This window comes from Heterocephalus glaber, unplaced genomic scaffold (genome assembly GCF_053883595.1).
Source record: "Heterocephalus glaber isolate CG9 unplaced genomic scaffold, H.glaber_assembly_v1.0 deba00001600, whole genome shotgun sequence".
Classification (NCBI taxonomy): Eukaryota; Metazoa; Chordata; class Mammalia; order Rodentia; family Bathyergidae; genus Heterocephalus; species Heterocephalus glaber.
In genome coordinates, this window is record NW_028258372.1 from 6,210,147 (window position 1) to 6,231,678 (window position 21,532).

At 47.7% G+C, this 21,532-nt stretch overlaps 2 protein-coding genes across 4 annotated transcripts in view; one reads left to right on the plus strand and one right to left on the minus strand.

The window, feature by feature from the left end:
* Kif26b (kinesin family member 26B) overlaps positions 1-13,937 on the plus strand; it is a 548,528-nt gene extending 534,591 nt beyond the window's left edge. For all 3 annotated transcript variants that reach the window (XM_087194066.1, XM_021265513.2, XM_004853491.3), the window contains 3 exons: positions 2,905-3,107; positions 3,586-3,736; positions 6,887-13,937. In XM_087194066.1, the coding sequence (XP_087050192.1) occupies positions 2,905-3,107; positions 3,586-3,736; positions 6,887-7,035 (503 nt within the window). In that variant the 3' untranslated portion in view covers positions 7,036-13,937. The remainder of the gene's footprint in view (positions 1-2,904; positions 3,108-3,585; positions 3,737-6,886) is intronic.
* Smyd3 (SET and MYND domain containing 3) overlaps positions 1-21,532 on the minus strand; it is an 877,202-nt gene that overhangs the window by 43,670 nt on the left and 812,000 nt on the right. The gene's annotated exons all lie outside the window — the stretch shown is intronic.

The window sequence follows — 21,532 nt, forward strand, 5'->3', positions numbered from 1 at the left end:
TCATTGACTACCAGTCTCTTGTAGTGTTTCTATTTTCTTCTAGCAGTTCATAGTTTTAAATCCTACACGTAGGTCTTTAGTCCATTTTTAATTTTTTTTCTACAAGATGAGAGTAGGGGTCAAGTTTCAATTCTCTGCGTGGAAATTTCCAGTTTCCCTAGCAGTTTCCCATTTGTTGCAGAGGCTGGAGGCTGTCTTTTGTCCAGTGTGTACTTTTTGATTTTGATTTTGATTTTGTGTGCATGTGTGTGTGTGTGTGTGTGTGTGGTTGTAACTAGGGCCTTCACAGTGAGCTATATCCCAGCCTTTTCATTACTTTATTTTATACTTTAAGAAAGAGCCTCACAAAGCTGCTAAGCTGCCAAGGCTGAGCTCCAACTTGCAGCCCTCCTGCCTCACTCCCTGGAGTGCTGTATTATAGTACTGCACCACCATCCTGGGCTTCTCCAATGTATGCTCTCAATGTTTTGTGCATAATCAGTTCACTACAGATGTGTGGGTTTATTTCTAGAATCTCGATACCGTGCTCTGTAGTTTGTCTTAAAGTCAGGTATTGTGATACCATTGTCTTTGTTCTTTTTGTTCAAGATTGCTTTGACTACTCGGAGGTCTTTGGGTTGCCATATGATTTTTTTTTTTTTTTTTTTAGTACCAGGGATTGAACTTGGATCCTTGTGCTTATGCAGCAGGCAGTGAAACCACTGAGCTAAATTCCCGGCAGCCATATGGATTTTAAGATTGTTTTCTAGTCCTATGAAGAATGTCATTGGTATTTTGTTGGGGATTGCATTGAATCTATAGATAGCATTGGTGGTATGGACATTTTAACACTATTCTTCCAATCCATGAACATGGGAGGTCTTTCCATAATTTTTGTATGTGTCATCTTCCTTCATCAGTGTTCTATAATTTTCATTGTTTGCTCTCATGGTTTAACAGTCAAATCCAAGTTTAGATGGGGCTTTTCATCTGTTCCACCCTCAGTAGAGCCAGGAAAGGCTTCAGGCAAACTCTGCCTTCTTTGTTCAACCTCAGGAAGGAACCATATACCAATTCAAGAGTGACAGTAAATCAGGTTCCCTTCAGCTTCTGGGTAAGCCTGTTGGGATTACATTAGCTTTCCCAACCCGTCTCCCTCCCAGGAGAAAGCAACCTCCAAAATTCCAGTCCCTCACAAAGAATGCCCAGCATCATGGCCTAGCCTTTAACAGATGCAGGCTTCCTTTCCAATGAGTCAGTCTACAAACTCCCAAAACTCTATGGGCAAAGGGAGTGGGACAAGTGGAAGAAACACTGTAGTTTCCCAAAACAAGAAGCAAGTTCGACTCCAGATATGGATGAAATTATCAGGCCTGTGCTTAGGGGGCCAGGCCATGGCTTCACTCACTGGACATGAAAAAGGTAGTGCTTGGGTGGGTCACTGGGGCTTTGCATCACTGTGACAAAATATCTGAGGTAAACAACTTAAAAAGGGGAAAGGTTTCTTTTGGCTCATGGCTTCAGACATTTCAGTCCATGGTCACTTGATCCTTTCACTTCGGGCCTGTGATGAGGCAGAACATTACACCAGAAGTATAGCAGAAAGAGCTGCCTAGCTCCTGTCAGTCAGGAAGCAGAGAGAGGGAGGGGCTGGGTTCTCAATATCCTCTTCAAGGCCACACCCTCAGTGACCTCATTTGCTTTCACCAGGCCCCTCCTTCTAAAGGTTCCCACAGCTCACACAGTAGCAGCCAAGCTTTCACCACACGGCCTTTAGGGGTCATGGTCACTTATGGTTTGAGCCATAGCAACATCCTTTGGGAAGATTATTCGTCATCTGATTTTTAAATATCATTTATTCATTTATTTCAGGTGGGCAATGGATTTGTTTTTCAACAAGAAAATACTGAGACCTTGGGTGAACTACTTTCATTCTTTGTACTTCAATTTCCTCTTCTGTGAGAATTAAATAAGTTATTATATATATACATATATTATATTTATATATAATATGTATATATATGGGTTATGTTTGTGTTGGAAAACCCCCTAATACAATATAGGGACTTACTCTCATGTAAGTCTCCAGGGCACTGGGGACCTTGGCTCTCCATCTTGCTTTGGTGTTGATGTTTATGATCATCGTCCTATGGCCCAACCATCATTTTGTCCAGACAGGAGGAAGAGGATGACAGACCTTCAAAAGAGACTTTCTAGCCGTCATGCATGCCTCTTCTGCTGATATCCCAAAGGCCAAAACTCAAGGAATATGGACCACATGAGAGCATGGTCTCTACTGTAGCTGGACCTGTGCCTGCTAATACGAGGGGGTCCTGCTGAGTGAGCAAGAAAAGGAGAACAGGGGCCTGGGGGTGGCTCAGTGGCCGACTGCTTGCCTAGCAGGCACAAGGTCCTGAGTTTGAGCCTCAGCACAGAGGGAAAAGAAAGATGGATATAAGGAGGAGGTGGCAGTCTTTGTCGCAATGTATAAAGCTTGTTGACTAGTGGAACAGTGCCTGGCGCATAATAAATGCTTATTAAAATGGTGTGGTTATAAGCTCACTCCTCTGGCCTCAGTACCAACGCTAGGACCTTTCTACCTGAACACATCTTCAGTTTCACAGCAGCACATGTCCATGCCAAGGGTGTGGGGGGCTCACAGCTCTAGGCTGTGTGCTTTGGGGGCATCCCAAGTGGACATGGTGGGGTGGCTCTAAAGGCAGGGCAGGGATTTTGCTCAGCTTCTCTAGTGAAGCCCAAGGGAGTGAATGCTAAGACGGGTGATGCAAAGTTGGAGCCCTTCAGGAGCAGTTCTGCAGCAGGTCTTGGGTGACAATCATGACCCCATCCCCGCATGAAATTGAAAAAATCCTTAAAAAAGACTGAAATAGAAAAGATCAGCTGTGTGCTTCCTCCCCTCCTCAGGTTCTCAGAGACGGAGGCTCATCCCAGCATTGTCCCTCGACACCTCCTCCCCTGTGAGAAAACCCACTGCAGGTACCGGGGTCCGCTGGGTGGACGGCCCCTTGCGCAGCACCCAGAGGGGCCTCGGGGAGCCTTTCGAGATTAAAGTCTATGAAATCGATGACGTGGAGCGCCTGCATCGGCGACGAGGGGGCACCAGCAAGGTGAGCCACTGCTCCCCATGGGGCGGCAGTGCCCAGCAGGCCCTGCCCTGAGGAAGGGGCCTGGGCCAGGGGGGCTTCCCTTCCGAGCGCCGCTGGTTGGGTGGATGGGTGGCAGTGGGCTCCTGTCCCGGCACACTGCTCACTGGACAGAGACTTTGGAGAGCTCCGTTTCCTTTCCTGGAACGCCTTAAGGGCTCACGTACTGGTACTGGAGGACCCCACCGTGGGGCCTTCTCTGGCTTCTTGTCTGGAAGTTTCTCCCCAGTACGGACCATCATCAGCACACTGCAGAACCCTCTCCGCTTAAATGGAAGAATCACCGCCATCGTCTCTCCTGTGGCCGGGTTGTCTGATCTTTGGAGGCAGAAACCGAGCCAAGAGCTCCTTTTCCTGATCATGCCGGAAAGTGCTCCTCTCTGCAAGAATTGAGCTCTCCTTTCTCCTCACCACCTCCGTCTCCCTCTCTGTCCCCGTGCAGGAGGTTGTGTGCTTCAACGCAAAGCTGAAGATTCTGGAACATCGGCAGCAGAGAATCGCCGAGGTCCGAGCCAAGTACGAGTGGCTGATGAAGGAGCTGGAGGCGACCAAACAGTACCTCATGCTGGACCCCAACAAATGGCTCCGTGAATGTAAGGCTCTGGCCCAGTGACACAGACCCGGGGCCTGACCTGGGTGACATTGCACAGACTGCATCTGAGGGCAGCAGGTGGAGAGGGTGACGCTTGGGAGCCACGCTGTTTTCCCCAGGAGGCAGGCGGGCCGGCTAGGAAAGGGGTGGCGGGTACTGCTCGTGCAAGATTATTTCTGATAGATTTCAGTCCAAAACCCTGAAAATGAGATTCTCCCCACCCTTCCCTGCATGTGTCAAAAGATGACCCAGACATGAGACTGATTACACATCTCCCAGGCCACAGAGTCACGCTGCTCATCTGACACAGGAAGCGAAAGGAACAGCCCTGATGTTATTTCCATTTAATAGGAAGCTCAGGGTGACAGTAACCATCTACTAACAATTCAGGACAATTTTGCTCTCTCTGAGAGGTGGATTCAATTGTCCCTTATTTATCTGTTCCTAACCATTCCATCTGCTACCAAATAAAACTTAAATCTGGTTCCAGCTATTAAACTGATATGGAAACCAAAGCTGGAAGATTTAGTCTATGCCATTCATTAGTGTCATTAAAAGTCCTCTCCCTCCGGTCTCAAGCAACCCGTCTTCCGGCCACTTGTGCCACTCTTATAATGCTCCTTCCTGGCATGGCCCCCTGTCCTTGTGTCTCCCCTCTGGGGAGGGCCCATAGGTGGAATCTGGAGCCTTAGATTTGTGTCCCAAAGTAGATGGCTTGAAATAAAACACTGGGTGAAATCTGGGCGTAGTGGTGCATGCCTGTAATCCCAGCAGAGGATGGCAACTTTGAGCCCAAATTTGCAATTTAGCAAGAACCTGTCTCAAAATAAAAAATAAAAGGCTGCAGAGGTAGCTTAGTGTGAATGCCCTGGGTTCAATTTTTTTAAAAGGTGGGGAGTGGGTAAAATGACAGTAGATGAAGAAGAAAGTGTCGGGATTTGTCAGGCTCCCATGATTCCCAGCCACTTTTAACAGTCTGTCTTCTAGCACTTCCTCTTCCACGGGAAAGAGGTAGTAACGTCTCCCTTACATGCTCTGAGTTATTTTGACTGTAGCCCTTCTGCAGGGCCTCTTACAAATCTGAGCTGCAGCACTGGTGGTTACACTCACGGTCCTATGGAGCTGTTTTAAGACCCTGGTTTTCCCGTCTGTAGTATGAACTATGTGACCTTAGGTCAGGGGCTTTAACCCCCACTGCATCTTGATGATCTTAACTATGAAATGGGAAAAATAACTGCCTATTTCACAGGGTGGTTATAAGGAGTAAGGAATTGCTACAGAACTGGTCAGGTGCTTACCATCCTGCTTGGCCCAAGGCGAGAGCCCAACACCTGGTGGTAATTATTATAATTACCCCCAGCTCAGCTAAGTAGGCGTTTCCTACAGGGGATACTTCCTTGGGGACCACGTGCCTGATCCATTGTCAGGTCCTCTGCTAGAGGTTTGGACAAAGCGAGAATTCTACCCCAAAGATTTCCATGCCCGGTGCTAACGGACTGGAACAAGGGACTTCAGATAATATCTGAAACCTGTCATGAACCCCTGGGCACTTCAAAATCCCAGGGCATCCCTCCAGGCAGCCCCTTCATTTTTACCATTTTCTTTACAATTTGACTTTATAAGAGCTGTTCATGCCGGGGCAGTGGTGGTGGTGGTGGGGGGTGCTGAGAATTATCTTCATCTTACAAAGTCATCTTTATTTCCCTGGGATGGGAACACGCTTGGGCATCAGAACACATGTGTTTTAGATGCTTCCAGGAAACAGTCACCTTCTTGCCTTTGTACACATCAAGAATCAGTGCTGTTTGATGCCGAGAAAGAGAATGTACAGAAGGCTACATGAAAGGGGAAATACAGATTGTTTCTTTAAGATGAATGGAAAACAAGAATGAATTAAAAAAAATAACCCAGGAGGCTGCACTCGATGTTCCCTATGGGAAGCAGGCAGGGCATTGGCACAGAAACTGGAATGCTGGGATCCATTTTTATTTTTATGCTTTAATTCTGCTGCCCCTTTCAAGTCAGTCCAGTTGTCCTGCCTGCTGTGCTTAGGGCATGGTGGGGTTTGGTTTTTCATTATTACACTGGTATTCGGAGAGCCCTGGCCTCCTTCAGCTCTGGTCCTTATTAACAGTGCAGCCTTGGAGCAGGCTCCTCGCTGTCTTGAGCTCATCCATAAGGAAGCCACTTCCATCAGTCTCAGGAGTTTCTGTAGCAAGTCACAGTTTCCAAGCCATGTTCATGTTCCTAATCCCTATTGGAGTCTTACCGGTAACTCAAGGCAGATAGGACAGCAGGATAGGAACTTTCCTACTCACTCACCTGTAAGGAAATGGTGCCAGCCCAGGTTGAGGACTCAGAGCTGCTGGGAGTCACATTCCAGTCTCCCGCCTTGGATCCCAAGGCCATCCTTGCCACCCTTGACTGCTCTCCATGCTGCCCTTCCCATGTGGGACCAGTGACTGGCAGTCCAGCCACCCTGAGACAAAGCAGGGGGCCTGGGGCTAGGAGCTGACCCTGGATATGTGTTCCTAGGCACTGGAGGATGCAGACTTCTCACCCTATGTAGGCCTAGTCATCGGGCAAGGCGTCCAGTCGGCAGTCTCAACTTTTCCTCCATGGGAAGGATCTTCATCCAGATCTTGTTTGTGGTCAGATTCCCTGAATGACCAAAGAGTATGTGAGACCACATCAGGAAATGCCAAGCGACTGGGTCAGGTTCCTTGTGCTGAGAGGCAGCTGTATATGGTGCTTGAAGGAATAAGGAGAGGGAGGTCCTTACCTAAGGAGGCAGACTATACCTGTCACTCTAGTGAGACCCCAGAAAGGGCAGCTTGAAGACCTACTTACTTCTTGGTTGAAGGAGGAGAACGGTATGATAATCCTGCACAGGTCCTGGGGTGATGGCAGGAGGTGGGGGTGGATAGGACGCCCCTTATTCCTCAGAATAGTCTCAACAAACGTTAAGGATCTAAAACCTGGTAACCGGGGTTCCCCTCCCCTGTCCCATAGGCGGAGGATCACGCGAGGAGGAGGGAACCCCGAGGTCCTAAGGCAGCGAAATCAGAGCTGGTGGGAGGGGGCGGGCAAAGGACCTGCCGGGGCTGGGCGAAGCAGGAGTGGTCCTGAGGCTCCTCCTCCTCTCTTGCAGTTGACTTGGAGCAGGTTTTGGAGCTGGATTCCCTAGAGTACCTGGAGGCGCTGGAGTGTGTGACGGAGCGCCTGGAGAGCCGTGTCAACTTCTGCAAGGCGCATCTCATGATGATCACCTGCTTCGACATCACCTCCAGGCGCCGATAAGGAGAGGCGGGTCTCCCACCCGCTGGTCCCCTCCCGGGGACCTCAGAAAGATGTCACCCTGACCCGGTCTGTGCTGACGGCACCCAAAGACGATAGAATGAGGATGAAGGTTGGTGGCAAGTCTGCAGTGAGCGGTGAGCGGTGAGCGGAAGGCGGTTTTTCCTTTGCATTCTGTAGGGAAGGTGCAAACACCGAACATGTGGAAGGAGAAAGTGATGGGAAGCCCAAGGGATGTCGAAGCCCTGTGAGACTGAAAAGCACTTTGAGGAACTTTGAAGAACTTGTTTGTACATAAGAACTGCTAGCAAAGAGACCTCGCTCTTGTCTTGCTTTGGTGAGAAAGGGGGAGGGTGGATACAGCATCCCTGCCAGTGGCAAAAACAAAACGAGGACAACGAGATGACCCTACATGACAGATTAAGTGCCTTGCAAATCTTTACGATTATCCAAACGTGTATGTTCATACTCACTGTGTACAGATGGTGCTAGTCAAGATGGAAATAACAAAACCAACAAAAAAGAAAATCCAACACATTTTTGCAATGTATTTACCGCTCCTTTTTTCTTGGTGTTTTGTCCTATTGCTGACTTGCTGTTTCTAAGCAAGTTGTGTTTGTAGAGATATTTCCTAATCAGTATTGCGTATGAATAAATGTTACCTGTCTTTTATGGTTATTCTGGTAAGGCCACTCAAACAGAACCCAGAGACTTCATCTGCATCAGCCAGCGTGTTTCCAGCGAAGGTTTGGAACAGCGGGTGACGCTCAGTGCCACCTCTGAAGGGCAGCAGGACAGCGAGCAGCCTGGATGCGGATGGTGAAGCAGGCGCACACGAGCTTTAGTGTCCAGGAGAGGAGGCAGTCTGCATCCTTAAGGGAAAGGTTGTCCTTTTTCAGCTGGGCCCCACCCTCTCCTTGGAGGTGGGCTGTTTGCTCCAGTCCTTTCCCCTCCCATCCGGGGTCTGATGGTTCTCAAAACACGTTTTTGTTCATTTCTATTCCAAAGACTCTGAACAGTAAGCCTGAACCAATTCAGCACAGCCATATGTCTTTGTTTTTGAGTTTTGTGCATTTATTGAAGTGGCATGGGGGCTCTTCATTTAGAGATTTCTTGGCTTGGACCTGCTCAGAGGCTCCAATGGTATTGGTTTAGAATGAGGAGGAGGCCTGGGACTGCACAGCTTTTCTGTTGTCCAGAGTCCTGCTTGAAAGCAAGAAGTTCAGTTCTCCCTGGCCCAAAGCCTGTGTGCTACCCAGGGACAAAGCTGGTTCCTCCGGCCATGGCTCTCAAAGGCAGAGGCTTGCCTCCCTAAATCTCACATCCCTGGGTGGGCAGAGCAGAAGTGAATGAATCGGATGTCCAGGTCTTGGGTCCTCATTCTCAAGTTACAGCAGTTCCCTCAGGAGAATTCCATCCTGTTAGGGATAGAAACCTGAGGCCAGAGAGGTCAACAGCATCAACTGATAACAGCAAACAGCTGCAGAGCATTGTGGGACAACCAGGAGTGCTCCTGTCCATGGGACAGGGCCCTCTGCTGGAGCCCGTGCAGCCTTCCGGTGACACACTGTTCCAGGGCTCGCACAGAGCACTGCTAACCTCTGCCCTCAGATGCACACACCTGCCAAGCCCATTCCAGGCTAGGCCTCTCCCAACCTGCTCCCCCAGGAAGAAGAATCTTTGCACATCTTGGTTGTACCTCTAGACACATGTAGCCCAACACAGCTGACCAAACAGCCAGCGGGGCTCAGCTAGACTCAGTCAGTGGGAACAGAAGGTTTGTGAGTGGCACAGTACTGGTCCTGCTGGCTTGCCTTGGAGGTCAGCCCCATGTGCTGGAAGCCAGCTCTATGGATCATAGTCTGGCTTTTCACAGTCTATAAAGTTCTGCTCCTACACTAAGGTGGCTATGTAAGAGATGCTCAAATTGCTCTCATGTGAACTAAAATATGGTCAAAAGCTACTCTGGAATGGATCATGTCCCCCACTCCCCATACTGCAAGTTTAACAAGTATGTTGTCTTGGGCAACTCCCCTCAACCCTGAGGAGCAGTCCTGTGACTCTGAGCCACCTCTGGCCTTCTAGTATGTGCATGAAGGGGTTTGCTTAACAGCAATATTCTGGAAATGCCAACCCTTCAAATTTGAGTATACCGTTTGGCCTCCCTTTTGGAGGGTTTGGACTAAACTACTTGATTAAAAGCCTTATTTGGGGGAATTTCAAAGGTGAGTATGCCTTGTTTTTTGTTGGAAATAAATTCACTTGATTAGTATATTACCTGTGAGCTTGGCCTTTGCCCCTGCCACCTTCTCCCTCAGCCCTGAGGTCATCATGCTGCAGTGACTTCCTTAGCAGGCCACTGGAGTGAGACCAAGTGGATACATCTACAGAAATCAGAAACCTCAGACAGTGAAAGCTCTCCTGGGGCAGTGGCTGTCAGCTTGCTTCCTGCCTACATCTGCTTGAATACATTTGTGGCAACTTTATGATACAACAAAAGTTTGAATGACATGAAGAATTGCCTAAGTCAGATTGGCTTCCCAAGAGGCCAACCACAGAAGGTCCCGCAGAATCCTGCAGGCCTTGGTGTGCAGTTGTGTATGGGTGTTGTCACACTTTCCCTTTTCTTTCTTTTCCTTTTTTTTTTTCAAACCTAAGTTATCTGCAAACATCTTAATTTAACAAATATTGATAAACCATGCATGTGAAGAAACCAAGCATTTTATGACATTATGCACTTGTTCCTGGCACTGTCAAGGGACTATACAAACGATGGTCTTTAAACACAAAGACACAGGTGCAGCCAGCTATTCTGAAGCTGCCCCAGGAAGTGAAGAATGCCTCCTCATGTCCAGATGTGTGAAGGCTCCAGGTCTCCTGTTGGTTTTGGTGACAGATAACCCACAAAGGCAAAGGGAACTTCCAAGAACTCATTTCTAGTCCATTATCCGCAAATGAAAAGACCATTAAGGTATTTCTTTGAAACTAACATTCAGATGAGTGGGCCTTACTTAATTCCTTGTCTGAAACCTGCCCCCTGCCCCTGCCCCTGCCCCTGCTCCAGCTAGTTAGTATGAGGCAGAAGCTTTGGCAGCACAGCAAAACTAAGATCCAGGAAAGGGGAATGAGAGACTGTTTCCCCAGGAGTAACCCATACTACATTTCATAATGGTGTCTCATGCTGCGAGGGGGCGATAGTTTGCTTTATCCCAGGCTTTCAATCCACGCTTGAGAGCCGGAACCTTTGATCTCCTTGTCCTTGAATTCCCCTGGAAATCAGGGAAGCTGTCTCTCACTTTCATCTCTTCCTACTTGAAATCAGCGACCCTGCCTGTTGTTTTATCTCCAATTGCTACTCTGAACATAGAGACCATGAGATCCAAGTGCAGAGGTGGATTCCGTGGTGATGGAGGTAGGACTCAAACAAGGACCCTGGGCAGGAAAGTGTCCCTGACAGTAGATACAGGGACTTAAAAAGAAAACAAAAAAAAGCAAAAAGCAAAACCATACAGCCCAGTGCAGGGAATTTGGTGGCAGGAATTTGGCTGAGTGTGTCATACATTAGCCTGCAGCTTGGAGTCTGCTGTGCAGTAGGGTGGCAGTGACTTGATGGAAGCCACATCTGCTGTCCAGAGTGGTGATTCAAAAAATCCTGTGCTTGCTGCAAGGATTTCCGTTCAGTGTTATAGAAGGAAAGCACCCGTGCCCACTTGGGTGTGTATCTCATGTCCTTATAAAGCAGCCACATTTGGGGGCTTCAAATACTAATACACACATCATTCTGGTGAATCTACACACCTTCGTCACAGGCATTTCTATTCACAGCCCTCTGTCCTTGACTCGGGCCAGAAGGCCAGGCTGGCAGAAGCCCACAGTCCATTGAGCGCACACACTGTTGCCAGTGCTGTTGGCCAGTGTTGATTCGTCATCGAACCTTCCAAAATAATGATGCATTGAATGTTTTTAGGTTCTTTGTTCCATTAGGGATATTAGGGTACAAAATTTTTTCAGATGAGTTTTTTTCAAAATTGGAAACAGAGGATTCCATGAATTTAGTCATTCTTTCCTGTCCGAAAATTATTAGCCCATTGTGGGTATGTGCAAAAGTATTTACTCACTTTTGAAGGCAGTATCTCTAAACCCTGAAACCAGGCCAGTCAAAAACACGTCGGAAGTCCTGAGGTTACTGGTGGGTACTGATGAAACCATCCACTGCTGTTGTCCCTGGGGCCTCTCTGCCGCCACCTGGGCTGTGTAACCCAGCTTTGCACGTGTGAGGGACATCGGTGCAGGGACAAAAGCCCAGTGGAACCCACTGTTCTCCATGCCAAGTGAGACGAAGCTGGGCACTCAGTTTCACTGATGCTGCCAGGAAATGGGTCTAAAATATTTTTTTGCCAGGTGGTAGAAATATACTATTCCTCTGGATTATAGTATCTCTTTCGCCTCCTCTGGAAGGTATCTGTCACCATGTGTGGGTAAAAATTCATAAAGCATCACTTTTCAGTCTTCCTGACAAAGTAATATGCTTCTCAGTTACAAATTGTTCATTATTTCCACAATAATAAAAGCAGAATTCCAACCCAGGTCAAGCTATTAAACTGTAAGCTTATAGCTTCAGAAAAAGTTTGAACATTCCTATGAGCTAATTTAGTCATCCCTAAACAAACACATTGTGCTTTTGAGTGGCCTTCCTCGGAACTGGATCTGAAGCTGTGTCAAGACTTCACTGCATCTAATTAACAGTCCACCAGGCAGCCAGTCCCAGTGTCCACGTGTGTAGAGGGCCAGTCGGTACCGGGCGCAGACAGGATTTTACGAGCCCCATCCCTTTGTTTCCCACATTATTCTGTTCAGTTTATAAAGCTATCATTTATTTGCAAACCACGATGTTGCTTTATTGATCACACTGCCTGTGTTTTACAGCAGTGGTGGTTCACTAACCACAGTGCACTGTTTGTATCATTGAAAGCTCTAAAAGGTTCACCAGCACTGTTTTCGAGTTTATTTACACTTCATGGCTGATGGTTGGAAATGTTCTCCACATGCTATGCATTTAAGTGTGAGCTTGGTAGATCTGTCCGTGGCTATGTTTCTTCTGTTTTTGTCACTCTATCAAAGTCTGTTAGCACAGACATAGGCTAAGGGGAGGGGAGAATAAATAAATCAGGAGAACAGGGATTAGGGTCCAATTCTCAAAGTACAAAGCTTAGTGCAAAATCTCAGCTGTTTCTATAGTAAGTAGCCAAAGGGGAAAAGATCTTTCCCTTTGAATTTGATGATAATGAGCTTGGAAATCAGCCTCCACAGGCCTGGGTGGAAGAGGATCCAGCCTCTTCCTACTGGTTCAACACTAAATTCTTGAGAAAAGTGCTACAGCATTACTACATTCCTACATTTCTGCAAGATCTGACACCACTCCATGCTACTGAAGGGGGCTGGGCAGGTGGCTGGAGGTCCTTACCTTGGATATATAGCATAACTGGGTTTTTTTCTGGAGAAACCAAAGCACTTTAGTGAGTCTTACAGCCAGTAAAACTGTAGTACTTAGGGCATCCTGTCCCCTCAGCAGATCTCTGACAGGCAGAGAGGGCTTGGGGCCAGGAGATTCATTTGAGAGATGGCTAAGACTGAGAGGAAAACCCTTGGGCTAGGAGTGGGGAACCCAGGTGCTAAACCTGGCTCCTGCTCCATCATTAGCTGTGCAACCTTGGACAAGTGGCTTCATTTTGCTGGGCCTCAGGCTCCATGGGGGAAGGTTGGAGCCATAAAGCTGCCTTTCTGGGATAGTGTCAAGAGAAAAAGATGGTGGAACCGACATGCTTCAAAAAATGAAAGCCCTCTACAGGAGCTGGGAGAGCCATCTATAGATGAAGAAACTAACATCAACAGTCATCGATTGGCCCAAATTCATGGGGCAGTTTTATAGCAGAACTGGGCTTGAGTCCAGCATACCGGGCTCTTCTCATTAGTAAGATGGCATTGTACCACGTGTATGTGTACATGAGCGCACACATCACTCCTCTGTACCAATGTGTGTGTACATATGGGATGTGTGTGTACAGAAGGTGCATGACACGGAAGAACATGGGACAGAAAACCTGAGTTCTAATTCCAGTTTCTACACTAGACCTGTGTAGGGCCTGGGATAAATTACCAGCTTCTCTGAACTCAGTTTTCTAATCTGTAAAATGAGGACATTGTGCTAAAGGACTTTTGCGGTCCCTTCCAGCTCTGGCTCTGTGGTTTCATGATTAGTAATGTATGTATGTATATATAAATATGCTCATCTGTAGAAATGGGCCCATGTGAAAACTGGAGACAAAGCCTGCCCAAGTGCATTTATTGTGTTGGAAACAGTGAATTCACAAACAAGTTCATAAAATCTTGTGTTGTTTTCTTTAAAAACTCAATGGTAGTATTGATATCATTGTTTTAAGTTCACTGTTTAACTGGAGAGAAGATTGGTGCTGTTTTTAAAATTAAATTCTTAGCTTACAAGTGTTTGCTGTTAAATTAAAAAAAAATGAAGTACATTTGTCATGGTCAGAAATTCAACTATTCCATTCTTGGGCAGATTCCAGCAGCCTATCTGCAGGCTGGCTTTTGTGTATGGGCCTTTACATAGCTATGTAAAAGTAAGCTGTTGGCTTGATCATGATAAATATGAGCAGGCTACCTGGAGAAAAGTCTAGAAAAGAGAGTTATATAGTTCTCACAAACCGGTGACATGAATTCATTAAGCTGTGTCCCATTTCCCATGTGAAGACATTGTTTGCTGGCTACGATCTCTGACTTTGTGACATATGAGGTGTAAAATGTTGTCAAAAAACAAAAAAAGAATCTGGTGTTTTAAAGAATCAAACTATGGTGGCATTAAATGTTCACTTTTATTCTACCTGGAATTATGAATTCCTCTTTATCCTGTTTGTCCTTCTGTACATAGGGGGAAGTAATTCCAGGCCTAGGGTGGGGGTCCTGTCATTCTATTGACACCTTGTCCTGAGTCTACCCCCAGGCCCATCAGGACATCCTGGCATGAGGCCTGTCTGATCCCCCTGTGGCACTGGCCTCCAATAAGTCCAGAAAGCTCAGCCTGGGATGGGTGGAGGTGGGGCTGAGTCACAGAGCCCCTGCAGTTCTCCTACACTTCCAAGAGTCCATACTGGCTGGTGCCCACATGTGAAAAGCTTGGTGTCAGTATTCTGGTGACCTAAAGATTCTCCCTCAGTCCAACATCTTGCACAATCATTGCAAATGGCTTGGGTCTGGACATACGGGCTTTTTGGTACATGAGAGATTGTCTCAGTTGTAACTGGGCACATTCCAGAAAGATTAGGCTGGGACAAACGCCTCATAGGGTAGCACCTGTACCCTGGGACATCTGGCCCCTTCTGCAGCAGACATTTCCCCTGACAGCAGAGCGGCGTCTTGCTAGCTGTTGTCACCACATCCATCCAGTCGGCTGAGTGCACCACAGTCCCACGGGACAGGGCTGGGTGGCCACTGGAAGCAGACAGGCTCTTGCTCCCTGGCAGGCCCCCTCTGGACTTGCCTCCTGCCCCACCGAGCCGGCTTGGCATGTGCACCTCCCAGCTTCCTGCTATTCTCCCCAAATCTTTGATAAGATCTTCATGGGCTCCCTTTGGGTCACCCGAGCAGAATCTAGCATTAAGGAAGCCACAGGGCTTTCTAGAAATAATACCTTCAACCAGAAGAGTGAGTGGAAGTGCTGCCTGGGCTTCGTGGCCTTGGGGGAAGAGAGAACACAGGGTAGCATCCAGAATCGTTTCCTGTCCCTTCTTGTCTCCATCTTTAGTTCTCAGCTCTAGCAGGGCTATGATACCACCTTGTCCTAGGTTCACACCAGGATCAGTGCCCTTGGAGGGGCTGGCGGGACGGTATGTGTGGTCATCAGTAGCAACTTCTTTCCGGGACAATAACTCCGAGCCACACAATCTCAGGCCTGTCTCTCCAAGTTGCTAAGAATTTTCTTCCTTTCATCCCCTTTGATCCCATTCTTTGGTCTCAGGGAGGACATTAAGCAGTCTTTCCATGGCCATTCTGTCTACTCTGGCACCACAGTGCCCTCAGCCAGACGCCCAGGCCTGGGAGGTCATAAAAACAAAGCAAGGTGCCACCTCCTTCCAGCAGTAGCAGCTAAGGCTATTCCTGCACGTGGTGGGAGCCTCCGCCTCCACTCTTACAGCAGGGCCTGTCCTTCCACTCGCTCTCTTATCAGCAGGAGTTGTTCCTGGGAGAACCTAGAAAATGTGCACAGCACTTTGAGTGTAGACACAGGGACCCGTCAGTGGTCGGTGTGTGCCTGGTGCCAAGACGGTGTCTCCTGTCCCATACCCCGGCTTCTAGAGCCAAACCTGGAAGCCAGTGGCTGCTACTGACATCAGCTATGAATCAGTCATCAATATGGCAGAGAAGCTGCAGAAAAATCCAGGCAGCAGTCTGCCGAAACCTCAGCCTCCCCTGACAAAATGACCGAAGTCTGCATTTGTGACTCTCCAGCTGGGACGAAGTCCCGTTCACAGGGAAGGAGGAGCACTGGCCCCACACAGGCCCAAACCCTTGGCTTAGGGTCTGCATAGGCTTGAACTCCTGGCCACTGTTAATCACGTGACTGCAGGAGATGACAGGCACAGTGTTCGTGCATTTGGATTCCTGCTCGATATTCCTAAAGCTGTCACTGAAGGAGCCTTTGCTGAACACCTCGTGCTCTGTCCCCGACACTTCTGGTCACTGGTGAATCTGGACACTTTTGCTCATGGGCTCTGCCTGGCTGCACACAGAAACCCACTGCAAACCAGCAAAGCCAGGGCTCCCCTCGACAGGGCCCAGGGTTGCCAGCCGCCCCAACATGGGCTTCCACCCTTCAGTTTGGGTCCTTGGCAAGACCTGACCTCCAGAAGAGACTTCTAAGGCACACAGCTGAGATAAGGAGGAGAGGGAAGGAAGGGGGAGAGCGAGTGGAGGTCACCTGCTCGGGGAGGCGACCAGAGGCCTCCGTGCTGCCCCCCAGCGGAAGCTGCGAGGAGTGTAAGCAGTGTGTTGTCCGTTTTGTCTTTCGGTTTTAAATTATTAAATTGCCCTTGCTCATTTCATCCTCTGTGCTCTTTCCATCCCCAGTGGTCCCAAGCTCCACGTGTGTAAATGGCACACCTGGCATGTGCTCAGAAGACAACGCAACACAAGGCTTTATGCAGGGTCCCATGAGGCCCTAAGGTTCCTGAAGACCCAGGGACCCTTTTATTCTTAAATTGGACTTTGAAAAGCTAGAAAGAGAAATGAAAACTACCTTTAATGTTGCTCCAGAGAAACACACACATACACACACACACTTTTACAAATTTTGGATCATTGCCTTTTGGAATCTTTCCCCCTTAGTAATCCTTCCACACTCACTAGTTCTCCTGCCAGTACATAGCTCAGACACCGGGACTAGAATGGCCATGGGATACAGCGTCCTGGCCAGAGAATATCATGTCCACCCAGCCGATCCCTTCCATGGACCTTAAGATGGCTTCTGCTTTTTCACCATTATCAATTACACCACAATAAACATGTGAACGGAAATCCCTTTTTTCACTTCTCTGACACGTCCCCAGGGATAAACTCCTAGAAGTAAAACAGCTGTAACAGAAGGAATAAAACATTATGGGGCATTTTTATAGGGCATTTTACACACATTGAGCGACCATGCTTCAAACTGTCGAACCTGAATGTTACTAGATAGCCCGAGACATAGTTGTCTCTTCCTCTCTAAACTTCTGTTTCATTGATTCACTCATTTATTTCATTCTACACATGTGGAATGGGGTTCTTGGGGTTCTGAGGGTTCTAACACTAAGGGGGTTCTTGCTTGGGACAGGGCTCTTCCAATTACACATTACACCAAGATCCCAGTGCATGATCCTTTGTATTTCACACAGGGCCTGTGTATCTATCCACAAATATTCAGCTTGTGGAAAGAAAAAGCTGTATGGCCCTTACAAAATTGGATTAAGATGCAGAGGCTTTAGGCAAAGCTATCAAAGGAAGGGGGTATTTTTGAGAGGGGTTCTGGGGGCTCAAGCCAGAGTCTTCACACATCTACATCCCCAGGCACCCCTTTCATTTACATTTTGAGACTGGGTTTCACTAAGTCACTAATTTGCCCAGCCTGGGCTCAAACTTGTCACCTCCTGCCTTAGCCTCCCAGAGTGTTGGAATTACAGATGTACCCACCGCGCCCTGCTGCAAGGAGGATTTCATACACAGAGTAAGTATGCATTTTCTTGGAACTGCCCTGGGGATTCTGAGCACATCTCCACTCTCTGAGAACTCGTGGCTCAGGAGTCCTGAAGCCGGGGTCCGTGGTGGTGACTGAAAGAGTCAGTGAGCATCTCTGGACTCCAGGCCCTCACCTGTGTAGGAAAAGCAAAGCCGCTCCTCCCTGCTCGACTTCCCCGGCTATATCTGATGATGCATGAAGGTACAGCATGACCTAGCAAGCCTTCAGAAGATGCCAGGGAGCAGTGTGTTAGCCTCTTGCTGCTGCTACAACAGCACACAACTGTAATTTCTGAACTAGAGAATGTATTTGACCCAAAGCTCTGGAGCTGGAAGTCCAAGGGTGTGGTGCAGGCATCTGGGACAGGAGGTCATCTCCTCGTGGAAGACAGAAAGGCAACTGAGGACCTGCAAGGCTGAGAGGACCAGCACGAGCAAGAGAGCAGACAGTGCCTTGATGATTATCAGTGCATGATGACCACCCTGCCTCTGCTATGGGGCCCAGCTCTCAAATCTGCCACAGTGGTAATTAACTCTCTCACCAATTGCCTTTGGAGTGGGCACTCAAAGCACAGCAGGTAGAGTAGCCTTTGCTTCACCCTGGCTGTCTGATGCCTGATGACCTGGGATGAAGGAGCCATTCAGCACTTGCACCATTCTTTTGTAAATATCAGTGGCCTCCATCTATGAGAATTGGTGGAGCCACACATCCCACTCTCCCTAAACCTTGCTCCCGGTGAGCAGGTTAATGGAAAAGGGTCTCGGGTAGATTCTGTGACACATCTACATCCGTGAGCACACAGGCTGCTCCGAGTGCTGAGGGGAGACCTGCAGTGTGTCCTTGGGCACGTGGAGAGGCACCTACCCAGGAGCCTGCTGTGATGGCAGAAGGAGCCGTCCCTCCCCAGCAACTGGAGGATGTGCCTGGCCCAGCACAGCAGTGGGCCTGGAACCCAGCTCCAGGGGTCACAGTCCTGCATTGGTGGCTTCTTACATCTGCCTCTTGCAAGGGTCCCAGCACCTGTCAGGATTTTCAGGTCAACCACGTTTTGAACTCCTCTGTTTCACCAAGAAGAACTATTTTAAATGCCTTATGTACTGATTCATGGTAAGAGTTAGATAAATTGGCTTGCTGTCGCTGTAACAAGCAGCTGGGATAACTGGTTTATAAGAAAGAAAAGATCTGTTTGGGCTCACAGTCTTGGTACTTCCAGATCTGTGGCTTCCGGGCCTCTGGTAAGGTGGCACATGATGGCAGGAGCATGTGGTGGAGCAGAGCTGCTCAACTCATGGCCAAGAAGTGAATACAAGAGGAAGAGACTGGGATGCCACTGCCCACCATCCCTTCTGAGGGCACGCTCCTAATGACTGGAAGCCCTTCCCCTATGCCCTGGCTCTCAGAGCTCCTGCACCTCCTAACAGTGTGCTGGAAACCGAGCACTCACTCTCTTTCTCATCACTGGGACAAAATTCTGACACCCACAACTTCTAGGAAGAGACATTTGTTTCAGCTCATGTTTTCAGTCCACGGTCATCTGGCTCCAAGGCAGAAATGGTATGGCGGAAGGGCCTGGGCAGAGGAAAGCTATTTATATCATGGAGGCCAGGAAGCAGAGAGTAAAAGGAGGACCTGAGGAGGGAGATACACCCTTCCAGGCCATGCCCCAGTGACTGACCTATTTGGACCAGACCCCACCTTCTAACAACACAGTTAGCTATAAACTCTTCAGTGGCCTAATTAATCCATTGATGAGTATGGCACCTCTGTGATACAATCACCTTCCAAAAGCCCCACAAAAGCTGAACACATCAGGCTTCTGGAGACATTGTAGATATATACCATAACATTCACCCCTGACCCCAAAAGACTCACATTCATTTCTTTATAAAAATACATTTATTCTGTGTTCCCCAATTGCTATGTCGAGTTGAAATCTGGGAATAGGCACTAAAATCTGTCTTCATTGCAGGCAGCTGGATGGATGCTCTTTGAAGAGATTAAACACGTCAATTTTAATAAATTTGTGGAAACTTAAAAGAATACATTTAGTCCATCTCTGAGTCACTGAAGTCTTAACAGTTCCTGCTTTGATAAAAAGTCCAAGTCCAGAGTCTTCTCTGAGACTCAAGGTAAACTCTTAGCTGTGAGTAAAAAGAAAGTTTTGGCATACAGTGGCACAGGACAAGCATTCCCATTCCAAAAGGAAGGAATAGGGAGGTAAAAAGAAATCAGATGAAAGCAAGAACAAAAAAGGGTAAACTTTAAACCCTATAGCTCCATGTCCAGCACCCATATGATGATTAGATATGAACTCCAAAGGGCTTGGGCAGCCATGCTCCTACAGCACCACCAGTTGCAGTCTGCATGGCCTCTATCTTGGGGTGGCTTTGCTCTCTGCCTGCTGCTTTCCTCAGCAAATGTTCCACATTTCTGACTTCAACTTCCTGGGGCCTCCACTGAGATTTGGGCTTTACTCTCGGTTTCACCCACCGGCCTCTCATGAGAACACTGCCTGGTCTCCCAGGCCTTCTTCTGAAATCTGGGTAGAAGCCTCCCTAACTCTATAACTCCTATAGTCTGCATGCCTATAAAAACAGTGCCATGTGTGTGACAGGGACACCAAGGTTTGCCACCAGCTGGGGCAGTAGCCAGGGCCCCTTGGATTATGGATGCAGGGTTCTCTGAGTGCCTGGATAACAGGCACTGTGAGACAAATGTCAGGAAACTACAATAATTCCCTAAGCAGCTCTTTTTGAGCAGGGTCCCCTAGGGCTTTCTTCTCAAAGCAAAGTCTTTCAAAGGAGTTTATCTTTACCCTTTTGCAACATTGAGCCAGTGAAAGGAGAGGTTCTGCTGATATCTGAGATACCCTCAAGGGAAAGTACTTGGTGTCTTTCTAATGCTAATCTTTTCAGCAACCATCCTTCCCTTTTCCCTGACTTTGCAGGTGCTTCCTTTTCAGGAAATTTGAAAACTTTTTAAATGGGCTTTTTATTCCTGATTCTCACTGTAAATCTGGCTAAAAGCTGCCAGAAAAACCCATGCCACAGCCTGAACATTGGTCTACCTTGAAATTTCCCCTGCCATATTAATTAGTCTGCCTTCCTTAAGTTTAGTTTCCCACGAAATCTCAGCACATGGGCAAAATATATGCACATTTTCAGCCAGAGTGTAACACACATGCTTTTGGGTCCAACTGCCAATGGAGTTCTTGTTCCCAACTGAATCCTCCTGAGCCTAGACTTTACTTCTGCATTTCTATTAGCATTCTGGTCTCTGAGACCTGACCTGACACTCCCACCAAGTTTAATTTTCAGCATTCTAGGGCTTCTCTAGCGAGCATCTCCAAACTTTTCCAAACTCTTTCTGTGAACCAGTTCCAAAGGCTTCTGAATCACATGGTCAGAGATAGTCACAACAATGACCTCACTTTTCTGGTACCAAAAGTCTGTTTTAGTTAGGGTTCTCTAAAGGAATAGAATCAATGTAAAATATATGTATAATTATACAAAGGGACTTATTAGGTAGCCTTATGGGAATCAGAAACAGAAGAGTCCAATGTCTATCTGCAGAATCAGAGACAGAAGAATCCAAAACAGCCATCTGTGTTCTAGAACTGGAGGATCCTGTTGCAGTGGAAGTTGAAGGCTTAGAAACTCGCTATAATCACTGATGTAATCAGAAGATTGAAGAGTCTGTGCTGGATGCCTGAAGAAACTGAAGATCAACATCCAAAGGCAATGGCAAAGATATTTGGCTCCTCCCAAAAGGGAACACTTCTTTCTTCTTTCCTTTTTTCTTATTTCCAAGCCACAAGCCTAATGGCTGGTGCCACTTACATCTGGGGTGGGACTTCCCCTCCTCAGATTTTTGGCCTACATGCCAGGTGCCACAGACACACCCAGAACTTTACTAATCTGCTAGGTTCTTAGTCAAGTCAAGTTGACATATCACAATTAATCATTACCCAGCCTCTAGCATGTGGATGTCTGAGGGACACTTCAGACCCAAACTATAGCAGTAATGATGTTTAAGGTGCTTTCTGTAAGAGCTTCTGGAGTATGGATTCCTGCACAGAGGTCTGTAGGTGCTAACTACCCTGGAATTGTGGGTTCTAGATTATTACTGCAGAAGTGAACTCACCATTCCTAAGTTACAGATGAAGGATAACAACACCCCTCCAACACACTGTGATTTCTATGGAGCACTTTAAAT